The sequence below is a fragment of the Brassica oleracea genome, chromosome C3, assembly GCF_000695525.1.
Source record: "Brassica oleracea var. oleracea cultivar TO1000 chromosome C3, BOL, whole genome shotgun sequence".
Lineage (NCBI taxonomy): Eukaryota > Viridiplantae > Streptophyta > Magnoliopsida > Brassicales > Brassicaceae > Brassica > Brassica oleracea.
The window spans coordinates 6,183,041-6,206,541 of NC_027750.1; the positions used below are offsets into that span (position 1 = coordinate 6,183,041).

At 24.1% G+C, this 23,501-nt stretch overlaps 1 protein-coding gene across 2 annotated transcripts; it reads right to left on the reverse strand.

Moving 5' to 3' along the window:
* Positions 1-4,237: 4,237 nt before the first annotated feature.
* LOC106332045 (E3 ubiquitin-protein ligase RNF8-like) lies at positions 4,238-6,291 on the reverse strand. Of its 2 annotated transcripts, none has more exons than XM_013770499.1 (5): positions 6,027-6,291; positions 5,258-5,408; positions 5,101-5,167; positions 4,780-5,020; positions 4,238-4,698 (listed from the first exon to the last, which is right to left on the reverse strand). In XM_013770499.1, the coding sequence occupies exons 1-5, from the start codon at positions 6,095-6,097 to the stop codon at positions 4,482-4,484; spliced, it is 747 nt and encodes a 248-aa protein (XP_013625953.1). In that variant the 5' UTR covers positions 6,098-6,291; the 3' UTR covers positions 4,238-4,481. The 2 variants fall into 2 exon arrangements, with proteins under 2 accessions (XP_013625953.1, XP_013625954.1); XM_013770500.1 differs by having other exon boundaries at positions 5,918-6,291.
* Positions 6,292-23,501: the final 17,210 nt, after the last annotated feature.

A 23,501-nucleotide genomic window follows, 5' to 3' on the forward strand; every position in this document is an offset into this window, starting at 1 on the left:
GTTTATACAAAATAAATTTTTATTTCTTCGAAGTCAAAAATAAAAAAGATATATAAGAAAAACTACAAAATATGATAAATACAAAATATTGATATTTAATTGATTACTATATGTATCCATCCCTATTAGTCACAAAATTTCATATCAATATTTCTCCAAAATCCTTCCAATTACAAATATACTCTATATGACGCCATTATTATTTTGAAGAATATAAGTTGATTATAGAATAATATCCAATAATTTTCTAAAGATTACTTGTTTGGCATAAAACTTATGAATTTTTGTCAGTCTTTATTTTCTTTTGTTCAATATAAGCAACACATTTCAACTAAATGATAATATCTAAATAGCAAACACTGATAATAATATAATGAGCTAGTCAACAACGTGTAATGTGTCAAATGGAAGTTGAGAGGAGGGATGAAAAGGCGGGAAGGATTAGTGGGTTAATCTTTAGCTAAGTAGTAATTATCTAAGAAATTATTTATATCCCGAAAAGACCATCAATGGTAATCTAAATTATTTTTGTAAATGTGTAACTGACGAAGTAGTAGATGGAGAGACCCATCAATGGTAATCTAAAAGCCACCAAATGAAAACATGGAATATAGTTATGCAAGGAATTAATTATTAGTTGACTACTTGACCGCAATTTTTTTATACTAAATGCTTTTGAGTAACGTACTCTAAAACATAAATTTTCAATAATGTCTTGCTTATAACTATAGGAAAATAAATACCTTCTAATTAAGTTCTAACTAATGTTTTCCCAGTAAAGCTATGATTTGGGTGTTGTCCTTTCTTACTAGATGTTTCTTCAGATTAGGCGGGCTTGATGAAAGAGACCAGCAACAAATAATATACATATATAAACACGCACATATATATATATATATATATATATATACTAGGGTCGGTCCGCGCTACGCGCAGAATTTGATTTGCATGTAATTTTTGTATTTATATAATTGTATATTTTCATGTGTGTATTTTATGTTTGTTTTGCAAGAACGATATATTTTGACGTTTATGGTCTCAACTAATATTAGAGTTTGTTGGAATTATGTTTGAGGTGTATATGAGTTTTCTTATTGTATTTTTTTTTTAAATTAGTGATTCATAATTTGTTGGTTAATTGTGAGTTGCTCTAATTTGGGATCTTAAGTGTGTGGGTATGTATATTCAGCACTCGGCTCAACTTCCATTTGCATTTAAAAATATTAGCTCCAAACTGAACACCTATAAACTTATTTGAAGTATCTTAAGTTGGAAGTAAAATTTAATTTATTTTCATAATTTTTTCACAATTATTTTAACTATTTATTTTAATATTCATTTTAGAATTTTATTATGTCGAGTTATTACAATATTTTAAATTATAATTATTTGGTTTCTCTTAATTTTTATTTTAATTTAATAAAAATACGTAATGTTTATAAAAAAACACTACTATGGATTGAATTCAGTGGTTTTTTTTTTGTCATCAGTGGTGTTATAAATAATAAGTAAAATAAAGTTATTTTTCTCTCATATATATATATATTTTTCATGAAATAAATTGTTTTTTTATTTTTCTTATACAATTTTTCCTAAAATTAAATCTTTAGATGATATAAAAGAAATAAATTATATATATATATATATACATATTTTTAGAATCTTATATGTATTATTATATAAATATGAAATTAACCACAGTATCAAAATAATTGATTAGAATTTTTGAAATAATTTTTACTAACTAATTTATTTAATATAAGTTTTACAATAATTTAATTATGTATTGAGTAACTTGATTGTATTTATTGTTAAATAATTTTTTGTTTATTAGATCTATATATATATATATAAATATTTATACGAATATTATAAAATTATTTAAAACAATAAAATTGGATATTAAAATGATGAAAATGTTTGTTACTGCATTTATATTTATTTAAATATTAAATTCGTATTTGAAAATATACGAAATAGAAATGTATTAAATTTTATTATCCTAGGATTTTGATGAAAACAATGTTTTTGTTTAATTAAAAAATTACATTCATTTTAAAATTGAATAAGTACATTGAATTTAAAGTTTTAAATTTAAAATTTAAATAAATAATACAATTGCCTATATATATTAAAAAATAATTAAGATTATATTCATTCGAGATATTTAATAAGTACATTTAAATATAAAATATAAAATAAATAATAAATAATAAAATTTTCTATATATATAAATCATTTCATTCTATTTATATATATATATTAGAATGTTGAGGTATTGATTTTTTGATTTTTTTTATTTATAACATAAAATTTTACTTAACTCGGTTTGCTTAATTAGTTGGTTTTGTTAACAAAGCATTCTCTGTTTTTTTTTAAACTGTAGCGAACTGGTTTACTTAACCAATTGGTAATTAACTGTTGAACCAAAGTGGTCTCTTTAACTGTGTGTCATGTGTGTACGTGTGCCTACAAACCTAATTATTTAAAGTTTCTTCTTCTATAGAAATCAACGCCGCCATTGTTATTATCTTCCTCTCCTTTTCTTTTGTTTTGGTACTTTCATCTTCCTCCAATTTCACTTCATCTGGAATGCCAGCTATGTTGTTCACGGCTTCGTTTTGATCGGAGGGAACTTGGTGGTGGTGCTGAGGAGTAGTGAGGGTGATTTCTTCAGAGGCGGCGGCAGAAAGAGGAGTGCAGAGCTTTTCGAGCATGATGAGTACAGAGGGTTTGGAGCGACTGTCTTTCTCTGGGAAGTTTTGGGCTTTCTCTCATATGCCAGAGCTCTTTTGCCATTGTTCTCTGAAAAGTTTTTAGAGTTAATATGATTGTGAGGGGGGAGAATGAAATGGTGAGGTTTACAGAATCAAGGCTCACCTATTTATATATGTAAATTCACCGACTTGAAGAAAGATGAGAACATTGAATGAGAAATTGTGGAAAGAGTGGAGGAGATGGAGTTAAGAAGAACTTTAATGACATTGATTGAATCCGGTTGGATTAGGTAACGTTTCTGATTTTAATTGCTTACAACGGAGATTGGCCAGAATAGTCGTCCTCTGTAACTTAACTGGAGCTCCATTGTCAGTTCAAAATCACAGAGTTCAAGAACAGCCGCAAGCTAGACATGTTTTTTTCACGGTTTAGAAAACGAAGATAAAAGATGGTGGACTTAGATCATGTAAGTTGCAGTCCAAGTGACTAAAATAAGCCCGCATCAATTTCATTTTCCCGTTAATGAAACCCAGAGTTCGAAGGGATGAGACACGTGTCACCTTGAGAATGATCGATTTTTCTAGCTGGAATCTGATGTGACAGCCTCTGGAGTGAATAAACACTACTTTATATAAACACTACTATATATATATAAAAGTTACTGCACCATTTTGTTTATTATACATTACTAACCATTAAAGAGAGATAAACCATAAAACCAAAAAAAAAAACTAATATGGTCCGATATATCGGTTTTTGATGATATACATATACATAATTGTTTGTGTATAACGTTTGGTTCTGACTGTATAGCAGAATAGGTATGGAGCTGATGGGTCACGAGAATAAACTAAGATGGAGATTCAGTAGGCAAATTTAAATGGCAAGTACTTTGCAGCTATAGGCAGGAAGCTCAGGAAGCAGTCTCCTGTGTACTTTGCAGCTATAGGCAGGAAGCTCAGGAAGCAGTCTCCTGACTAGAACCGAATAGTGGACTGTGTGTTTCATATATTAATCAATCTGTAAAATAAACTTCACATTTACAGAGAAAAGCATCTGTGTAGGCTAATGATCAACGAATCTTATCTACCAAAGATTCTAGCTACAACTGAGAAACTATTGACCATGCAAAGTCATTACCACTTGATATCAACATAAAAGTGTCCCTCCATGATATTAGTTTTTGGTTTTTTTTTTCTTTCTTTTTCGAACAACCTATAAGTTGTGAACCATTTTTTTCTGTAACTTGCTTTATAAGTTGTGAACCTTAGATCATAGACCATAGCAAGATAAACTGTCATATAATTAGGACGTTGAATGGCAATAGTTTAAATTTTAGTTTCCGTTTATTAAAACTTCAAAACTTCTCATCTCAACTAATCTAAACTTTTGAAGATTTCGTTTAGCTAGAACCTTGAGAAAATAGTTTTAACCTTATTACAACATTTAGTAGAAGAGGATAACAGTTGTTTTACCACCATGGTTGTGCAGTACACAATGTCTGATCTTAATAATTGAATAGGCTAACAAGTAACAACCATGGTGATTGTGAATAAACACTTCATGAAGAAAAGGGTTTATGTTCGTAATGGGAACCACAAACCAAATGTACAAAAAGCATGTAGGAAGTGGAACTTTCCCAAGAAAATATGGTAAAAGAAGCAGAGTTTAAAAAGACAAGATTACAACTACTTCTGCTAACTTCTAATAAATAGATACATGTAAAGATTCGCCAGACCCGGTTTACGCCTCTCTTACTTCTTTCACCTCACATGAGAATCGTAAGGAGAAGAAGCAAACGCTTGATCTGGAACCACCAGTGGTAACTTCTCTATGTACACAAACAACCTTCTCTGATTCTCTCTAGCAATCACAGAGGGATTCGCCGTATCAGTGTTCTCCAAGAACATCCAGAGATCGCCCGAGTCCACTCTCTTAAGGCTGTCTCTACAGAAAGGGCATGACTGTGACCTCCCTCTCCTGAGAATAGATAAACATTACACTTTCCTCAGAAAAGAGAACACTTCAAAAGAAAAGAGAGGAGCACTTTAGTGACTTTACCAATCGCGATAGCATTTGATGCACAGAGAGTGAGTACAGTTAGGCAGCACAACCAAGCTGTTCATCTCCATACAGATTCCACATTCTTCTTCCCTCTCCATCTCAATCTCAATCTCGGAGAGCTCACATTTTTTGCCCTCGTCCTTCTTTCTGTATCGCATGCTGCATACTTCTTTTTGCTTACGGTCTTCGAGGTCTGTGATTCCCCTTTGTAGTTGCAACAAGGATGGGAATATAACAGCTACAAATTAAAAAAAAAGAAAAAAGAGTATAAGCATAAGCAATATCAAAAATTACATAAACGCAAAAAAGAACATATACCGTAGAACTCTCTGATACTGGCTTTTCTTTCGTAAACCGACATTGTGGTTTTCCCATCCGCATAAGTCTGAACCAAACATAGCTCAAAGAGTTAATCAAAACAATCAAGAAGTAGAACATGGTGAATGTAGTAAACTAAAAGGAGGGAAAGAGGTACCATATAGATAAGGACTCTGAGCAAGCCGAGGGAACCAGCGAGGTGACAATCAGTCCATTGTACAAGGAAAAGAAAAAACTGAGCAGCTGGACTGTATGATAATCTCATCTGAACACGTGCTCCGTCCTTCTCCCGCGGGTTATCCAAAGCTCTGTATATTCATTTTGAAAAAGAGAAGAAGAAGAAGAATAAGTCATTACCAACGCCACTAACAGTAGACATATTTTTTTGGTCAAGGCATCAAAACATGCAAGTATGCATGTAGGGGTATAACAAGTAATAAGATGGATGACACAGTACACAAAACAAAGCTGATATGCAGCTCAGACATGGATCGGTTTCAATAAAACATTAATGATCTAGCTAAAAAAAAAAGAGTCACTGAGATGTTCAGCTTCAAGTCAACTTAGTTGAGAACAAGAATCCCAAGACACAGCTGGTGAGCTAAAACAGTTAGTATCTACATAAGCCCTATATCAACTGAATTACCAGAAAAATAAAAGAGTGCAATTTTTCAACCACATAAACCCACTAGTGGAACTAATCAACTAACAGAATCTGAAAAATTCATCACAGATTTCAATTCAAACAAGAAGGAACTCTTACATGCAAACCAAACAGAGGAGAAATAAAAAGGGGGGAGAGAGATAAAAGCAATACCGAGAAGCTATAACTTAGCTTCGACCTGACATAACCTAAAATACACAGCTAAAAAAGCGGAAAGATCGAGAATTTATGATAAGAATAAACCGAGGAATCAAGAGTTTACAGAGTGTTAGCGTGTTGAATATCGGCTTCTAGAGCTTTTAGAGAGTCCTTGTAAGACAGTTTAGCAGCCATGGCAAGAGTGAATTTTCCGGGAAACAGTAACTCCCATCAAACGAGCACAGAGAGAGAGAAGAGGATCAAGAAAACTTAACACTTGTTTCTCAAATCAAACTTTCAATATTTTTATTTTTATCTTTATTGGAGTTGGATGTTTCACCCAATCCGATGATCAAAGTTTTTTTAACACTAATAATGAAGGCAGAGAAAAAGGAAAAGTGGCGTTTTTGTAAATATTATCTTCTCTTATTTAGCGCTAATCGGTTACGCTTCTCTCGAAGTTGCTTTTTCGAGAAAAGTCGCGAATTAGAAGGTGAATTGACGGTTATGCCCTTATTTTCGATAGTGGGTTTTATTATCTTGTTTTGGGCACTACCCATGGTTTTTCGTCGGTTTCCATTACAGGGTTGCCACTTGTCAAATATAAAAAATATGACATACATTATGGTTGTCCTTAAAAAATATTTGACACATGTATGATCAGTGAGTTCATAGCACTTAACTAATAATTTTTATTTTTTTAAACTATACTATAAGTATTGATAAACTATTATTCTGATTTGAAATTCAAATCTGTGTAAAAACATTAATAATCTTTAAATCAAATCACTAGGCCAAATAAGGTTTCATTGTTAAGGGTTTTACTCTAAATTTAGAGTTTTTAAAGTAAATGTAATCAAGTTTTTAATTTTTGGTTTAGATTCGATTAATTAACTTAAATCATCTAATATCCCAATTACACTATTGCGATTATATTAATTTTTGTATTTTTGATAATCAAGGTCAACGTTGAGCTTACTCTTTTATTTTCCTGAGTCTAATCGAATTCAATAATAAACCCATTAGTGGGTATAACTCTCTCTTCCCTCCCTAACTCCGTGACCCTGATTTACCTTGTGCCTCCATCACCGGCTGTCTCTCCATTCTCTTTCCATGTCTGGTTTCCTTCTCCCTCTCTTTAATTTCGCTGATAGAATTTTTTTATCAAAAATTTGTATTTTAAATATTTTGTAAAAAACTTACTATTTTGGAAAAGTTTTCATATTTATAGAGAAATATTGTAGATTTGAGATTGTGATTTATAAATTAGGTAACATGAATTTTCGTGGATAGATGAGTATTGTTTTAGAATTTTTTTAATCAAAAATTTGTATTTCAAATATTTTTTTTTAAAAACTTACTATTTTAGGAAAGTGATCATATTTATAGAGAAATATTGTAGATTTGAGATTGTGATTTAGAAATTATGATAACAAGAATTTTCATTGATAGATGAGTATTGTTTTAGAATTTTTATATCAAAAAACTGTATTTTAAATATATTTTTTTTAAACTTACTATTTTAGGAAAGTTATCATATTTATAGAGAAATGTTGTAGATTTGAGATTGTAATTAGAAATTAGGACAACAAGAATTTTTTATGATAGATGAGTATTCTTTTAGATTTTTTTTATAAAAAAAAATTTATTTTAAATATTTTTTTAAAAAACTTACTATTTTTGGAAAGTTATCATATTTATATAGAAATATTGTAGAATTGGGATTGTGATTTAGAGATTAGAATAACAAGAATTTTGTTGATATATGTGTATCCTTTTATAATTTATTATCAAAAATTTATATTTTAAATATGTTTTTAAAAAACTTACTATTTTTGGAAAGTTATCATATTTACCGTGAAATATTGTAAATTTTGGATTGTGATTTAGAAATTAGGATAACAAGAATTTTTGTTGACAGATGTGTATCTTTTTAGAGTTTTTTATCAAAAAATTGTATTTTAAATAAATTTTTAAAAACTTATTATTTTTGGAAAGTTATCATATCTATAGAGAAATATCGTAGATTTGGGATTGTAAATTATAAATTAGGATAACAAGAATTTTTGTAGAGATATTTGTATCCTTTTTGAAGTTTTTATCAAAAAATTGTATTTTAAATAAATTTTAAAAAACTTACTATTTTGGGAAAGTTATCATGTTTATAAAGAAATATTGTAGATTTGGTGTTGTGATTTGGAAGTTAGGATAACAAGAATTTTTGTTGATAGATGAGTATTCTTTTGATTTTGTTTGCAAAAATTTGTATTTTAAATAATTGTTTTAAAAACTTAGTATTTTTGAAAAGTTATCATATTTATAGATAAATGTTGTAGATTTGGGATTGTGATTTAGAAATGAGGACAATAGAAATTTTTATGATAGATGAGTATTCCTTTATATTTTTGTTGCAAAAAATTGTATTGTAAATAATTTTTTAAAAACGTACTATTTTAGGAAAATTATCATATTTATAGAGAAATGTTGTAGATTTGAGACTATGATTAAGAAATTAGGATAAAAGGAATTTTCGTTAATAGATGAGTTTTGTTTTAGAATTTTTATCAAAACATTTGTATTTAAAATAATTTTTTTAAAAAACTTACTATTTTAGGAAAGTTATCATATTTATAGAGAAATGTAGTAGACTTCAAATTGTGATTAGAAATTCGGACAATAAGAATTTTTGATGATAAATGTGTATTCTTTTAGAATTTTTTATAAAAAAAATTGTATTTTAAATATTTTTTAAAAAACTTACTATTTTGGAAAAGTTATCATATTTATAGAAAAATATTATTAATTTAGGATTGTGATTTAGAATTTAGAATAACAAGAATTTTGTTGATATATGTGTATCCTTTTAGAATTTTTTTAGAATTAATTATCAAAAAATTCTAATTTAAATATTTTTTAAAAAAACTTGCTATTTTTGGAAAGTTATCATATTTACAAATTTTGGATTGTGATTTAAAAATTAGGATAACCAGGATTTTTGTTGATAGATGTGTATCCTTTTAGAATTTTTATCAAAAAATTTGTATTTTAAATAATTTTTTTAAAACTTTAATTTTTGGAAAATTATCATACTTATAGAGAAATACTGTAAATTTGAGATTGAAAATTAGAAATTGTGATAACAATAATTTTTATAAGATATGTGTATCCTTTTAGAAGTTTTTATCAAAAATTTGTAATTTTTTTTTAAAACTTAATATTTTGGGAAAGTTATCATATTTATAGAGAAATATTGTAGATTTGGGATTGTGATTTAGGAATTAGGATAACAAGAATTTCTGTTGATAATTAATATTCTTTTAGATTTTTTTTGCTAAAAATTGTATTTTTAATAATTTTTTAAAAAGGAAAGTTATCATATTTATAGAGAAATACTGTAGATTTAAGATACCAAGAATTTTTGTAGAGATATGTATATCCTTTTATAATTTTTTGGCAAAAATTTGTATTTTAAATAATTTTTTTAAAAACTTACTATTTTGGGAAAATTATCATATTTATAGAGAAATATTGTAAATTTGGGATTGTGATTTATAAATTAGGATAACAAGAATTTTGTTGATAGATGAGTACTCTTTTAGATTTTTTTTTGCAAAAATTTGTATTTTAAATAATTTTTTAAAAAACATTCTATCTTTGGAAAGTTATCATATTTATAGATAAAGGTTGTAGATTTGGGATTGTTATTTAAAAATTAAGACAATAAGAATTTTTGATGATAGATGAGTATTCTTTTATAAGATTTTTGCAAAAAATTGTATTTTAAATATTTTTTTTAAATTTACTATTTTTGTAAAGTTATCATATTTATAGAGAAATATTGTAGATTTGAGATTGAGATTTAGTAATTAGGATAACATGATTTTTCGTGGATAGATGGGTATTATTTTAGAATTTATTATCAAATTTTTTATTTTAAATGATTTTTTAAATAACTTACTATTTTAGGAAAGTTATCATATTTATAGAGAAATGTTGTAGATTTGAGATTTGTGATTTAGATATTAGGATAACAAGAATTTTCATTGATAGATGAGTATTATTTTAAAAAATTTTATCAAAAAATTGTATTTTAAACAACTTTTTTAAAAAACTTACTATTTTAAGAATTTTATCACATTTATAGAGAAAAGTTGTAAATTTGACATTGTGATTTAGAAATTGGAAAAGTTATCATATTTATAGAGAAATATTGTAGATTCGGGATTGTGATTTAGAGATTAGAATAACAAGAATTTTGTTGATATATGTGTATCCTTTTAGAATTTATTTTCTAAAAATTCTGTTTTATATTTTTTTTTTAAAAACTAACAATTTTTGGAAAGTTATCATATTTACCTTGAAATATTGTAAATTTGGGATTGTGATTTGGAAATTAGGAAAACAATTTTTTTTTTTGATAGATGTGTATACATTTAGAAATTTTTATCAAAAGTTTTGGATTTTAAATAATTTTTTTAAAACTTACTATTTTTGGAAAGTTATCATATTTACAGAGGAATACTTTAGATTTAGGATTGTAAATTAGAAATTAAGATAACAAGAAGTTTTGTAAAGATATGTATGTCCTTTTAGAATTTTTTATCAATAATTTCTATTTTAAATAATTTTTTAATAAACTTACTATTTTGGGAAAGTTATCATATTTATAGAGAGTAGAAATTAGGATAAAAATAAATTTTGTTGGTAGATGTGTATCCTTTTTGAATTTTTTATCAAAACTTAGTTTTAAAATATTTTTTTTAAACACTTATAATTTTTGGTGAATTATCATATTTTGTAGGGAAATATTGTAGATATGACATTATAATTTAGAAATTAAGATAACAAGAATTTTTCTTGATATAAGCGTATCCTTTTAGATTTTTTTTATCAAAAATTTGTATTTTAAATAAATTTTGTAAGAACTTACTATTTTTGAAAAGCAATCATATTTCTAGATAAATGTTGTGGATCTAGGATTCTGATTTAGAAATTAGGAAAAGAATAATTTTTGTTGATAAATGAGTATTCTCTTATAAGTTTTTATCAAAATTTGTAGTTAATTTTTTTTTTAAACTTACAATTATTGAAAACTATCATATTTATAGAGAAATATTGTTGATTTGAGATTGTGATTTAGATATTTGAATAGCAAGAATTTTGTTGATATATGTGTATTCTTTTAGAATTTATCATCAAAATTTTATATTTTAAATATTTTTTTGAAAAACTTACTATTTTTGGAAAGTTATCATATTTAGCGTGAAATACTGTAAATTTGGGATTGTGATTTAGAAATTAGGATAAGAAAATATTTTGTTGATCGATGTGTATCCTCCTAGATTTTTTTATCAAATTTTTTGTATTTTAAATATTTTCTTAAAAACTTACTATTTTGGGAAAGTTATCACATTCATAGAGAAACACTGTAGATTTGGGATGTAAATTAGAAATTATGATAACAAGAATTTTTGTAGAGATATGTGTATCATTTTAAAAGTTTTTTTTATCAAAATTTGTATTTTAAATAAATTTTTAAAAAACCGACTATTTTGGGAAAGTTATCATATTTATAGAGAAATTATGTAGGATTGAGATTGTGATTTAGAAATTAGGATAACAATAATTTTTGTTGATAGATAAGTATTCTTTTAGATTTATTTTGCAAAAAATTGTATTTTAAATAATTTTTTTAAAAACTTACTATTTTGGGAAAGTTATCATATTTATAGATAAATATTGTAGATTTGGGAATGTGATTTAGAAAATATGACGATAAGAATTTTTGATGATAGATGGGTATTCTTTGTATTTATTTTTTTTTTGCCAAAATTGTATTGTAAATATTTTTTTAAAAAACCTACTATATTGGGAAAGTTATCATATTTATAGAGAAATATACTAGATTTGGAATTGTTATTTATAAATTAGGATAACAAGAATTTTTGTTGATAGATGAGTATTCTTTTAAATTTTTTTTGCAAAAAATTGTATTTTAAATAATTTTTAAAAAAGCTTGCGATTTTGGGAAAATTATCATATTTACAGAGAAAAGTTGTAGATTTGGGATTGTGATTTCGAAATTAGGATAACAAGAATTTTTGTTGATAGATGAGTATTCTTTTAAATTTTTTTTGCAAAAAATTGTATTTTAAATAATTTTTAAAAAAGCTTGCGATTTTGGGAAAATTATCATATTTACAGAGAAAAGTTGTAGATTTGGGATTGTGATTTCGAAATTAGGATAACAAGAATTTTTGTTGATAGATGAGTATTCTTTTAAATTTTTTTTGCAAAAAATTGTATTTTAAATAATTTTTAAAAAAGCTTGCGATTTTGGGAAAATTATCATATTTACAGAGAAAAGTTGTAGATTTGGGATTGTGATTTCGAAATTAGGATAACAAGAATTTTTGTTGATAGATGAGTATTCTTTTAAATTTTTTTTGCAAAAAATTGTATTTTAAATAATTTTTAAAAAAGCTTGCGATTTTGGGAAAATTATCATATTTACAGAGAAAAGTTGTAGATTTGGGATTGTGATTTCGAAATTAGGATAACAAGAATTTTTGTTGATAGATGAGTATTCTTTTAAATTTTTTTTGCAAAAAATTGTATTTTAAATAATTTTTAAAAAAGCTTGCGATTTTGGGAAAATTATCATATTTACAGAGAAAAGTTGTAGATTTGGGATTGTGATTTCGAAATTAGGATAACAAGAATTTTTGTTGATAGATGAGTATTCTTTTAAATTTTTTTTGCAAAAAATTGTATTTTAAATAATTTTTAAAAAAGCTTGCGATTTTGGGAAAATTATCATATTTACAGAGAAAAGTTGTAGATTTGGGATTGTGATTTCGAAATTAGGATAACAAGAATTTTTGTTGATAGATGAGTATTCTTTTAAATTTTTTTTGCAAAAAATTGTATTTTAAATAATTTTTAAAAAAGCTTGCGATTTTGGGAAAATTATCATATTTACAGAGAAAAGTTGTAGATTTGGGATTGTGATTTCGAAATTAGGATAACAAGAATTTTTGTTGATAGATGAGTATTCTTTTAAATTTTTTTTGCAAAAAATTGTATTTTAAATAATTTTTAAAAAAGCTTGCGATTTTGGGAAAATTATCATATTTACAGAGAAAAGTTGTAGATTTGGGATTGTGATTTCGAAATTAGGATAACAAGAATTTTTGTTGATAGATGAGTATTCTTTTAAATTTTTTTTGCAAAAAATTGTATTTTAAATAATTTTTAAAAAAGCTTGCGATTTTGGGAAAATTATCATATTTACAGAGAAAAGTTGTAGATTTGGGATTGTGATTTCGAAATTAGGATAACAAGAATTTTCATTGATAAATGAGTATTGTTTTAAAATTTTTTATCAAAATTTTATATTTTAAATAATTTTTTTTAAAAAAACTTACTATTTTAGGAATTTTATCACATGTATAAAGAAATATTGTAGATTTGAAAAATTTTCGTTGAAAGATGACTATTCTTTAAGAAATTTTATTAAAATTTGTATATTAAATATTTTCAAAAAAACATACTATTTTGGAAATATTATCATATTTATAGAGAAATACTTTAAATTTTGGGTTGTGATTTAAATATTAGAATAACATGAATTTTGTTGATATATGTGTATTCTTTTAGAACTTATTATCAAAAATTTATATTTAATTTTTTAAAAAAAAACTTTCTATTTTTAGAAAGTTAACATATTTACGTTGAAATCTTGTAAATTTTGGATTGTGATTTAGAAATTTGGATAACAAGAATTTTTTAATAAATTATTTAAAATAAATATTTTTGCAAAAGAAAAATCTAAAAGATTACTAATCTATCAACAAAAATTCCTGTTATCCTAATTTCTAAATCACAATCTCAAATCTACAATATTTCTCTACAAATATGATAACTTTCCCAAAATAATAAGTTTTTAAAAATTTATTTAAAATACAGATTTTAGATTCAAAAAACTTTTAAAAGGATACACATATCTCTGCAAAAATTCTTGTTACCCTTTTAGAACTTTTTATCAAAAAAAATTGTATTTTAAATAATTTTGAAAAAACTTACTATTTTTGGAAAGTTATCATATTTATAGAGAAATACTGTAGATTTAAGATTGTAAATTATAAATTAGGATAACAAGATTTTTTTTTATAGTTATGTGTATCCTTTTAAAAGTTTTTATTAAAAATTTGTGTTTTTAAATATTTTTTTTTAAACTTACTATTTTGGGAAAGTTATCAATTTATAGAGAAATATTGTAGATTTGGGATTGTGATTTAGAAATTAGGATAACAAGAATTTTTGTTGATATATGTGTATCATTTTAGAAAAATTTTATCACAAAATTTGTTTTTAAATATTTTTTTAAAACACTTATAATTTTTGGTAAGTTATCATATTTATAGAGAAATATCGTAGATTTGAGATTATGATTTAGAAATTAGAATAATAAGATTTTTTGATGTAGATGAGAATTTTTTTTGAATTATTTAGCCAAATATTTTATTTTAATTAAATTTTTTAAATACTTACTATTTCTGGAATGTCATCATGTTTATTGAGAAATATAGTTGATTGGGGATTGTGATTTAAAAATTAGAATAACATAAAATTTTGTTAATAGATAAGTATCCTTTAAGAATTTTTTTTCCAAAAATATAGAGAAATATAATAGATCAGGGAATTTACAAATTAAGATAACAAGAATTTTTGTTGATATAAGCGTATCATTTTAGAATTTGTTTATCAAAAATTTGTATTTAAATATTTTTTTTTTAAACTTACTATTTTTGGAAAGTCATCATATTTATAGAGAAATATTGTAGAAAGATTGTGATTTAGAATTAGAATAACAAGAATTTTTGTTAATAGATGTGTATCCTTTTAAGATATTTTTTTATCAAATTTTGAATTTTAATATTATTTTAAAAAAATTACTATTTCTGGAAAGCTATCATAATTATAGAGAAATGTTTTAGAGATGAGATTGTGATTTGGAAATTATGACAATAAGAATTGTTTATGATAGATGTGAATTCTTTTAGAATTATTTAGCCAAAATTTATAGATTAATTAATGTTTTTGAAAACTTACTATTTTTGGAAATCCATCATGTTTATAGACAAATATTGTTGATTTAAGAATTTTTTTTGATAGATAATTATTTTTTTAGTAATTTTTATCAAAGCTATTTATTTTAAATAAATTTTTTAAAACCTTACTATTTTAGGAAAGTTATCATATTTATAGAGAAATGTTTAAGATTTGGGGTTGTCATTTAGAATTTAGGATAACATGAATTTTTTGTGATAGATAAGTATTATTTTAGAATTTTTTAACAAAAATTTGTAGGTTAAATAATTTCTTTAAAAACTTACTATTTTGGGAAGGTCATCAGAGAAAAATAGAAATTAAGATTGCAAAAAATTTGCTGATAGATGTGTATCATTTTAGAATTTTTTTATCAAAAATTTGTATTTTAAATATTCTTTTAAACACTTATAATTTTTGGGAAGTTATAATATTTATAGAAAAATATTTTAGATTTGAGATTATGATTTAGAAACTAGAATAATAAGAATTTTTGTTGATATATGTATATCCTTTTATAATTTTTTTATCAAAAATTTGTATTTTAAGTAAATTTTTTAAAAACTTACTATCTTTGGAAAGTTTTCATAGTTATTGAGAAATGTTGTATAATTAGGATAACATGAATTTTCGTTGATTGATGAGTATTGTTTTACACTTTGTTTTATCAAAATTTGTATTTTAAATAATTTTTTAAACAACTTTTTATTTTGGGAAGTTGTCGTATTTGTAGAGAAATGTTGTAGATTCGGGATTGTGAGTTAGAAATTAGGTTAATAAGAATTTTGTGTTGATAGATGCGTATTCTTTTAGATTTTTTTATCAAAAATTTGTAATTTAAATATTTTTTTAAATAACCTACTAATTTTGGAAAGTTATCATATTTATATAGAAATGTTGTAGGTTTGGGATTGTGATTGAGAAAATATGATAACAAGATTTTTTGTTGATAGATGAGTATTGTTTTAGAATTTTTAATCAAATATTTGTATTTTTTATTATTTTTTAAATGCTTACTATTTTAGGAAATTGTCATATTTATAGAGAAATGTTGAAGATTTGGGGTTGTGGTTTAGAAATTAGGACAATAATAATTTTTTGTGATAGATGTGTATCCTTTTTAATTTTTTATCAAAAATTTGTATTTTACATAATTTTTTTAAAAGCTTAGAATTTTGGGAAGTTGTCGTATTTATAGAGAAATGTTGTAGATTTGAGATTTTTATTTAGAATTTAGGATAACTATAATTTTTGGTGATAGATGAGTATTCTTTTAAAAACAATTATCAAAAAATTGTATTTTAAATAAATTTTTCAAAACTTACTATTTTGGGAAAGTCATCATATTTATAGAGAAATATTGTTGAATTGGAATTGTGATTTAGAAATTAGAATAACAAGAATTTTTGTTGATAGATGTGTATCCTTTTAGGATTTTTTTATCAAAACTTTTTATTTTAATAATTTTTTAAAAAACTTACCATTTCCGGAAAGTTATAATATTTATTGAGAAATGTTGTAGATTTGGGAATGTGATTTGGAAATTAGGAAAATAAGATTTTTTGATGATAGATGATAATTCTTTAGAATTATTTAGCCAAAGTTTGTATTTTAATTAATTTTCTTAAAAACTTTCTATTTTTGGAAAGTCATCATGTTTATAGAGAAATATTGTTGATTTGGTATTGTGATTTAGAAATTAGAATAACAAGAATTTTCGTTGATAGATGTGTATCCTTTTAGTTTTTTTATCAAAATTTGTATTTTAAATAATTTTTTTAAAAACTTACTATTTTTGTAAAGTTATCATATTTATATAGAAATATTTTAGATTTGAGATTGTGATTTGGAAATTAGGACAATAAGAAATTTTTATGATAGATGAGAATTCTTTTATAATTATTTAGCTAAAATTTGTATTTTAATTAAATTTTTTAAAAACTTACTATTTTTGGAAAGTCATCATGTTTGTAGAGAAATATTGTTGATTTGAGATTGTGATTTAGAAATTAGAATAACAAGAATTGTTTTTTGATAGATGTGTATCCTTTTGTAATTTGTTTTATCAAAATTTGTATTTTAAATAATTTTTTTAAGAAAATTACTATTTTCGGAAAGTTATCATATTTATAGAGAGATATTGTAGATCTGGGATATTTAGAAATTAGGATAATAAGAATTTTTGTTGGTAGATGAGTATTTTTTTAGAATTTTTTTTTATCAAAAATTTGTATTTTAAATAAATTATTTAAAACCTTACCATTTTAGGAAAGTTATCATATTTATAGAGAAATGTTGTAGAGTTGAGATTGTGATTTAGAAATTAGGACAATAAGAATTTTTGATGATAGATAAGTAATCTTTTAGAAATTTTTAACAAAAATTTGTATTTAAAATAATTTTTTAAAAAACTTACTATTTTGGAAAGGTCATCATATTTATAGAGAAAAATGGTAGATTGGGGATTGTGATTTAGAAATTAGGATAACAAAAGAATCTGTTGATAGATGTGTATCCTTCTAAAAAAATTTATCAAAAAATTGTATTTTAAATATTTTTTAAAAATTTATAATTTTACGTAAGGTCATCATTTTTTTTTTTTGAACATTAAGATTATTGTATTTATAGAGAAAAATTGTAGATTTAGGATTGTCATTTGAACAGAAGCGTCTCATGCCGCCGAGGTTTCAAGAAGAAGTTAGTATGCGTAAAGTCCTTTGAGCATCATTATCGAGGGTTTCTTATGCGTAAAGGTTTTATAGGGTAAAATGGGTGATCAAGATAGCTTCTAAACTCCATCCTAAGAAATCCTGGATAATGATGCTCTTATTGATTTGATATGGTTTCTTCTTTTCTAGTTTTTTCTTTTTCTTTTTGGAGGCTATCTTGGACACCCAGTTTACCCTATAAAGCAAAACTTGGGCACCACCTACCTGACAGAATGAATCTTTGTCAAAACATAATTACATTTGATTGTCTAATTACACTTTATTGTTTCTTTTTGTTCAAGCTCTGATATTATTGTTTCTTCTCAAGTTGCCAATCTATTATGTTAATGGATGAACTCTACACGCAAGTTTATATAGTTAACCAAAAGTGTAACCTGCCTGAGGTGGCTGTCTTACTTACTTTGGTGATGAAATTGCTTACTCTTTGTCTTAACTAACAATTTATTGGAAATGCATTGAGCAAATGAAGCATGGGCGTAGACGTTTTGGCTCGAGCTGTATACATCGCTTCTTTCGATCTTTCTTTACATGTTCTGTCTCTATCGGTTATTGCAGAACCCAGGATTCGACTTTTCGCAAGCTGAGTTGACGGGTAATTGTCCAGATCCGAGGAGCTTCATGGGTGGTATTCGTTCTGACTAAGTTATAGCCCTACTCTTCTTTCTATCAGAGAGTTAACAAAATGTCCAATAGCGCATAAATAAACACCCTGATTCTCTTCTGTAGTAGGAATCATGTAATCTCGTCTTTAAGCTATTTAACACACAAATAAATAAATGACTTTAGTTTCTGTTTAGTTATTCTTATATTCCCGACCACAACACCAGAACATCAAACAAGTTAACAGAGCCGTCCGTGCATTCATCTCCACTTTGAAGCTTATTCTAGCACGTGACAGCTTGGTTAGAGCATCTTTAATGCAAGTTTCTTAGCTAGGTGTCTTGCTATTAAAACGTAAAAAGATAATTAAAAGTACGAGGTTTCTGGAAAAAAAAATTAAAAGTACGAGAGAGAAATAAAATGTCTCTTATTTAAGAGATGTAACAGATATCTCTTAGCATAGTCTCTTATTTTTCCTTCACGTGTCCTTTTGTGAATGGTTTATTTTATTTTATTAAAATAAATTTTAATTATATAATTATTTTACTAATAAAACTTATCTAAGAAACTCTATTGTGGGTATACACCATTGAACATAGGCCTGTGACGGATCCAGATATCCAGAAAATTTAGGGTATCCGGATCCGTGGATTTAATATCCGGATCCGAGACCAAATAATATAATGCAAGCAAAAGTTCCTAGATTCATGGAGATATATAACAACATACTCCCTCCGTTTCATAACAGATGATGTTTTGAAGAGTTATTGATGTTTCAAAATACATAATGTTTGATATTTTTTAATTAGTTTAAAAGTCATTGAAAACCGTGTGACCAATGATGTTTTATAGTATTTTTGATGATTGGCTGGATTAGATTTATTTAATATTTTTAGTGTTACTTTTTAAGATAATGTGTATGTCTTAATTCTTGTGCCTTCATCCAAAACATCAACTATTTTGAAACAGAAGGAGTATAAATTATCATGTTCGCATATCCACCATTCCTTATGGAAGACCCAGCGAGAGACGTCACTACCTACCTAGGCCTCAGGATGAACTCCGGTGTTGAGGCCCGAAGACTGAAAATTCAACCCTAATAACAAAGTTCCTTTCGTGGTTTCTGCATATCCGTCTCTATATTCTTATCCGCGGATATTCGTATCCGGATCCGCAAAAATAATTAAAAAAATATTTTTTTTATAAAATACTAATTTTTTAAAAATAATACATAAATTAAATATTTATACAAGATTTATAAAGATAAAATATTTATACAAGATTTATAAAGATATATATATATATATATATATCTTTAATATTTTAAAAAGTAAAATATAATATTATAAATAATTTTTTTAAAACTTACTATTTTTGGAAGGTTATCATATTTACAGAGGAATACTTTAGATTTAGGATTTTAAATTATAAATTAAGATAACAAGAATTTTTGTAGAGATATGTATGTCCTTTTAGAATTTTTAATCAAACATTTGTATTTTAAATAATTTCTTAAAAAACTTACTATTTTGGGAAAGTTATCATATTTGTAGGGAAATATTGTAGATATGACATTATAATTTAGAAATTAAGATAACAAATTTTTTTGTTGATATAAGCGTATCCTTTTAGATTTTTTTATCAAAAATTTGTATTTTAAATAAACTTTGTAAGAACTTACTATTTTTGAAAAGCAATCATATTTCTAGATAAATGTTGTAGATCTAGGATTCTGATTTAGAAATTAGGAAAAGAAAAATTTTTGTTGATAAATGAGTATTCTTTTATAAGTTTTTATCAAAATTTGTATTTAATTTTTTTTTTTAAACTTACAATTATTGAAAACAATTATATTTATAGAGAAATATTGTAGATTTGGGATTGTTTAGAGATTTGAATAACAAGAATTTTGTTGATATATGTGTATTCTTTTAGAATTTATCATCAAAATTTTCTATTTTAAATATTTTTTGAAAAACTTACTATTTTTAGAAAGTTATCATATTTAGCGTGAAATATTGTAAATTTGGGATTGTGATTTAGAAATTAGAATAAGAAAATATTTTGTTGATCGATGTGTATCCTTCTAGAATTTTTTATCAAAATTTTTGTATTCTAAATAATTTTTTAAAAACTTACTATTTTGGGAAAGTTATCACATTCGTAGAGAAATACTGTAGATTTGTGATGTAAATTAGAAATTATGATAACAAGAATTTTTGTAGAGATATGTGTATTCTTTTAAAAGTTTTTATCAAAATTTGTATTTTAAATAATTTTTTTAAAAAAAGACTATTTGGGGAAAGTTATCATATTTATAGAGAAATTATGTACGATTGGGATTGTGATTTAGAAATTAGGATAACAAAAATTTCTGTTGATAGATGAGTATTCCTTTAGATTTTTTTAGCAAAATTTGTATTTTAAATAATTTTTTAAAAAACTTACTATTTTGGGAAAGTTATCATATTTATAGATAAATATTGTAGATTTGAGATTGTGATTTGGAAAATATGACGATAAGAATTTTTGATGATAGATGGGTATTCTTTTATATATTTTTTTTTTTGCCAAAAATTGTATTGTAAATATTTTTTTAAAAACCTACTATATTGGGAAAGTTATCATATTTATAGAGAAATATAGTAGATTTGGAATTTTGATTTAGAAATTAGGATAACAAGAATTTTTGTTGATAAATTAGTATTCTTTTAGATTTTTTTTTGCAAAAAATTGTATTTTAAATAATTTTTAAAAAAGCTTACTATTTTGAAAAAATTATCATATTTACAGAGAAAAGTTGTAGATTTGGGATTGTGATTTAGAAATTAGGATAACATGAATTTTCATTGATAAATGAGTATTTTTTTAGATTTTTTTATCAAAATTTTATATTTTAAATAATTTTTTTAAAAAACTTACTATTTTAGGAAGTTTATCACATTTATAAAGAAATATTGTAGATTTGAGAAATTTTCGTTGAAAGATGACTATTCTTTAAGAAATTTTATTAAAATGTGTATATTAAATATTTTCAAAAAAACTTACTATTTTGGGAATGTTATCATATTTATAGAGAAATACTTTAAATTTAGGGTTGTGATTTAAATATTAGAATAAAATGAATTTTGTTGATATATGTGTATTCTTTTAGAATTTATTATCAAAAAATTCTATTTAAATATTTTTTTTAAAAAAACTTAATATTTTTGGAAAGTTAACATACTTACGTTGAAATCTTGTAAATTTTGGATTGTGATTTAGAAATTAGGATAACAAGAATTTTTGTTGATAGATAAGTATCCTTTAAGAGTTTTATTAAAAATTTCTATTTATTATCAAAAATTTCTATTTAAAATTTTTTATCAAAAGTTTTGTTTTTTAAATATTTTTTTAAAACACTTATAATTTTTGGTAAGTTATCATATTTATATAGAAATATCGTAGATTTGGGATTATGATTTACAAATTGGAATAATAAGATTTTTTGATGTATATGAGAATTCTTTTTGAATTATTTAGCCAAAATTTGTTTTTTAATTAAAATTTTTAAAAACTTACTATTTCTGGAAAGTCATCAGGTTTATAGAGAAATATAGTTGATTGGGGATTGTGATTTAAAAATTAGAATAACAAGAATTTTTGTTGATAGATAAGTATCCTTTAACAGTTTTTTTTAAAAAATATAGAGAAATATAATAGATATGAGATATTTACAAATTAAGATAATAAGAATTTTTGTTGATATAAGCGTATCATTTTAGAATTTGTTTATCAAAAATTTGTATTTAAATATTTTTAAAAAAACTTACTATTTTTGGAAAGTCATCATATTTATAGAAAAATGTTGTAGAATTGGGATTATGATTTAGAAATTAGAATAACAAGAATTTTTGTTAATAGATGTGTCTCTTTTTAAGATATTTGTTTTATCAAATTTTGAATATTAATATTTTTTAAAAAAAATTACTATTTCTGGAAAGTTATCATAATTATAGAGAAATGTTGTAGATATGAGATTATGATTTGGAAATTATGACAATAAGAATTTTTTATGATAGATGTGAATTTTTTAGAATTATTTAGCCAAAATTTGTAGTTTAATTAATGTTTTTAAAAACTTACTATTTTTGGAAATCCATCATGTTTATAGTTGTTGATTTAAGAATTTTTTTTATAGATAATTATTTTTTTAGAATTTTTTATCAAAGCTTTTTATTTTAAATAAATTTTTTAAAACCTTACTATTTTAGGAAAGTTATCATATTTATAGAGAAATGTTTAAGATTTGGGGTTGTCATTTAGAATTTAGGATAACATGAATTTAGGATAACATGAATTTTTTGTGATAGATAAGTATTCTTTTAGAATTTTTTAACAAAAATTTTTAGGTTAAATAATTTCTTTAAAAACTTACTATTTTGGGAAGGTCATCAGAAAAAAATTATAGATTTAGGATTGTGATTTAGAAATTATGATAGCAAAAAAATTGCTGATAGATGTGTATCATTTTAGAAATTTTTTATCAAAAATTTGTATTTTAAATATTCTTTTAAACACTTATAATTTTTGGGAAGTTATTATATTTACAGAAAAATATTTTAGATTTGAGATTATGATTTAGAAACTAGAATAATTAGAATTTTTGTTGATATATGTATATCCTTTTATAAATTTTTTATCAAAAATTTTTATTTTAAATAATTTTTTTAAAAACTTACTATCTTTGGAAAGTTTTCATAGTTATTGAGAAATGTTGTATAATTGAGGTTGTAATTTAGAAACTAGGATAACATGAATTTTCGTTGATTGATGAGTATTGTTTTACACTTTGTTTTATCAAAATTTGTATTTTAAATAATTTTTTTAAAAACTTTTTATTTTGGGAAGTTATCGTATTTATAGAGAAATGTTGTAGATTCGGGATTGTGAGTTCGAAATTAGGTTAATAAGAATTTTTTGTTGATATATGTGTATTCTTTTAGATTTTTTTATCAAAAATTTGTAATTTAAATAATTTTTTAAATAACTTACTAATTTTGGAAAGTTATCTTATTTATATAGAAATGTTGTGATTTTTTGTTGATAGATGAGTATTGTTTTAGAATTTTTAATCAAATATTTGTATTTTTTTTTTAATGCTTACTATTTTAGGAAAT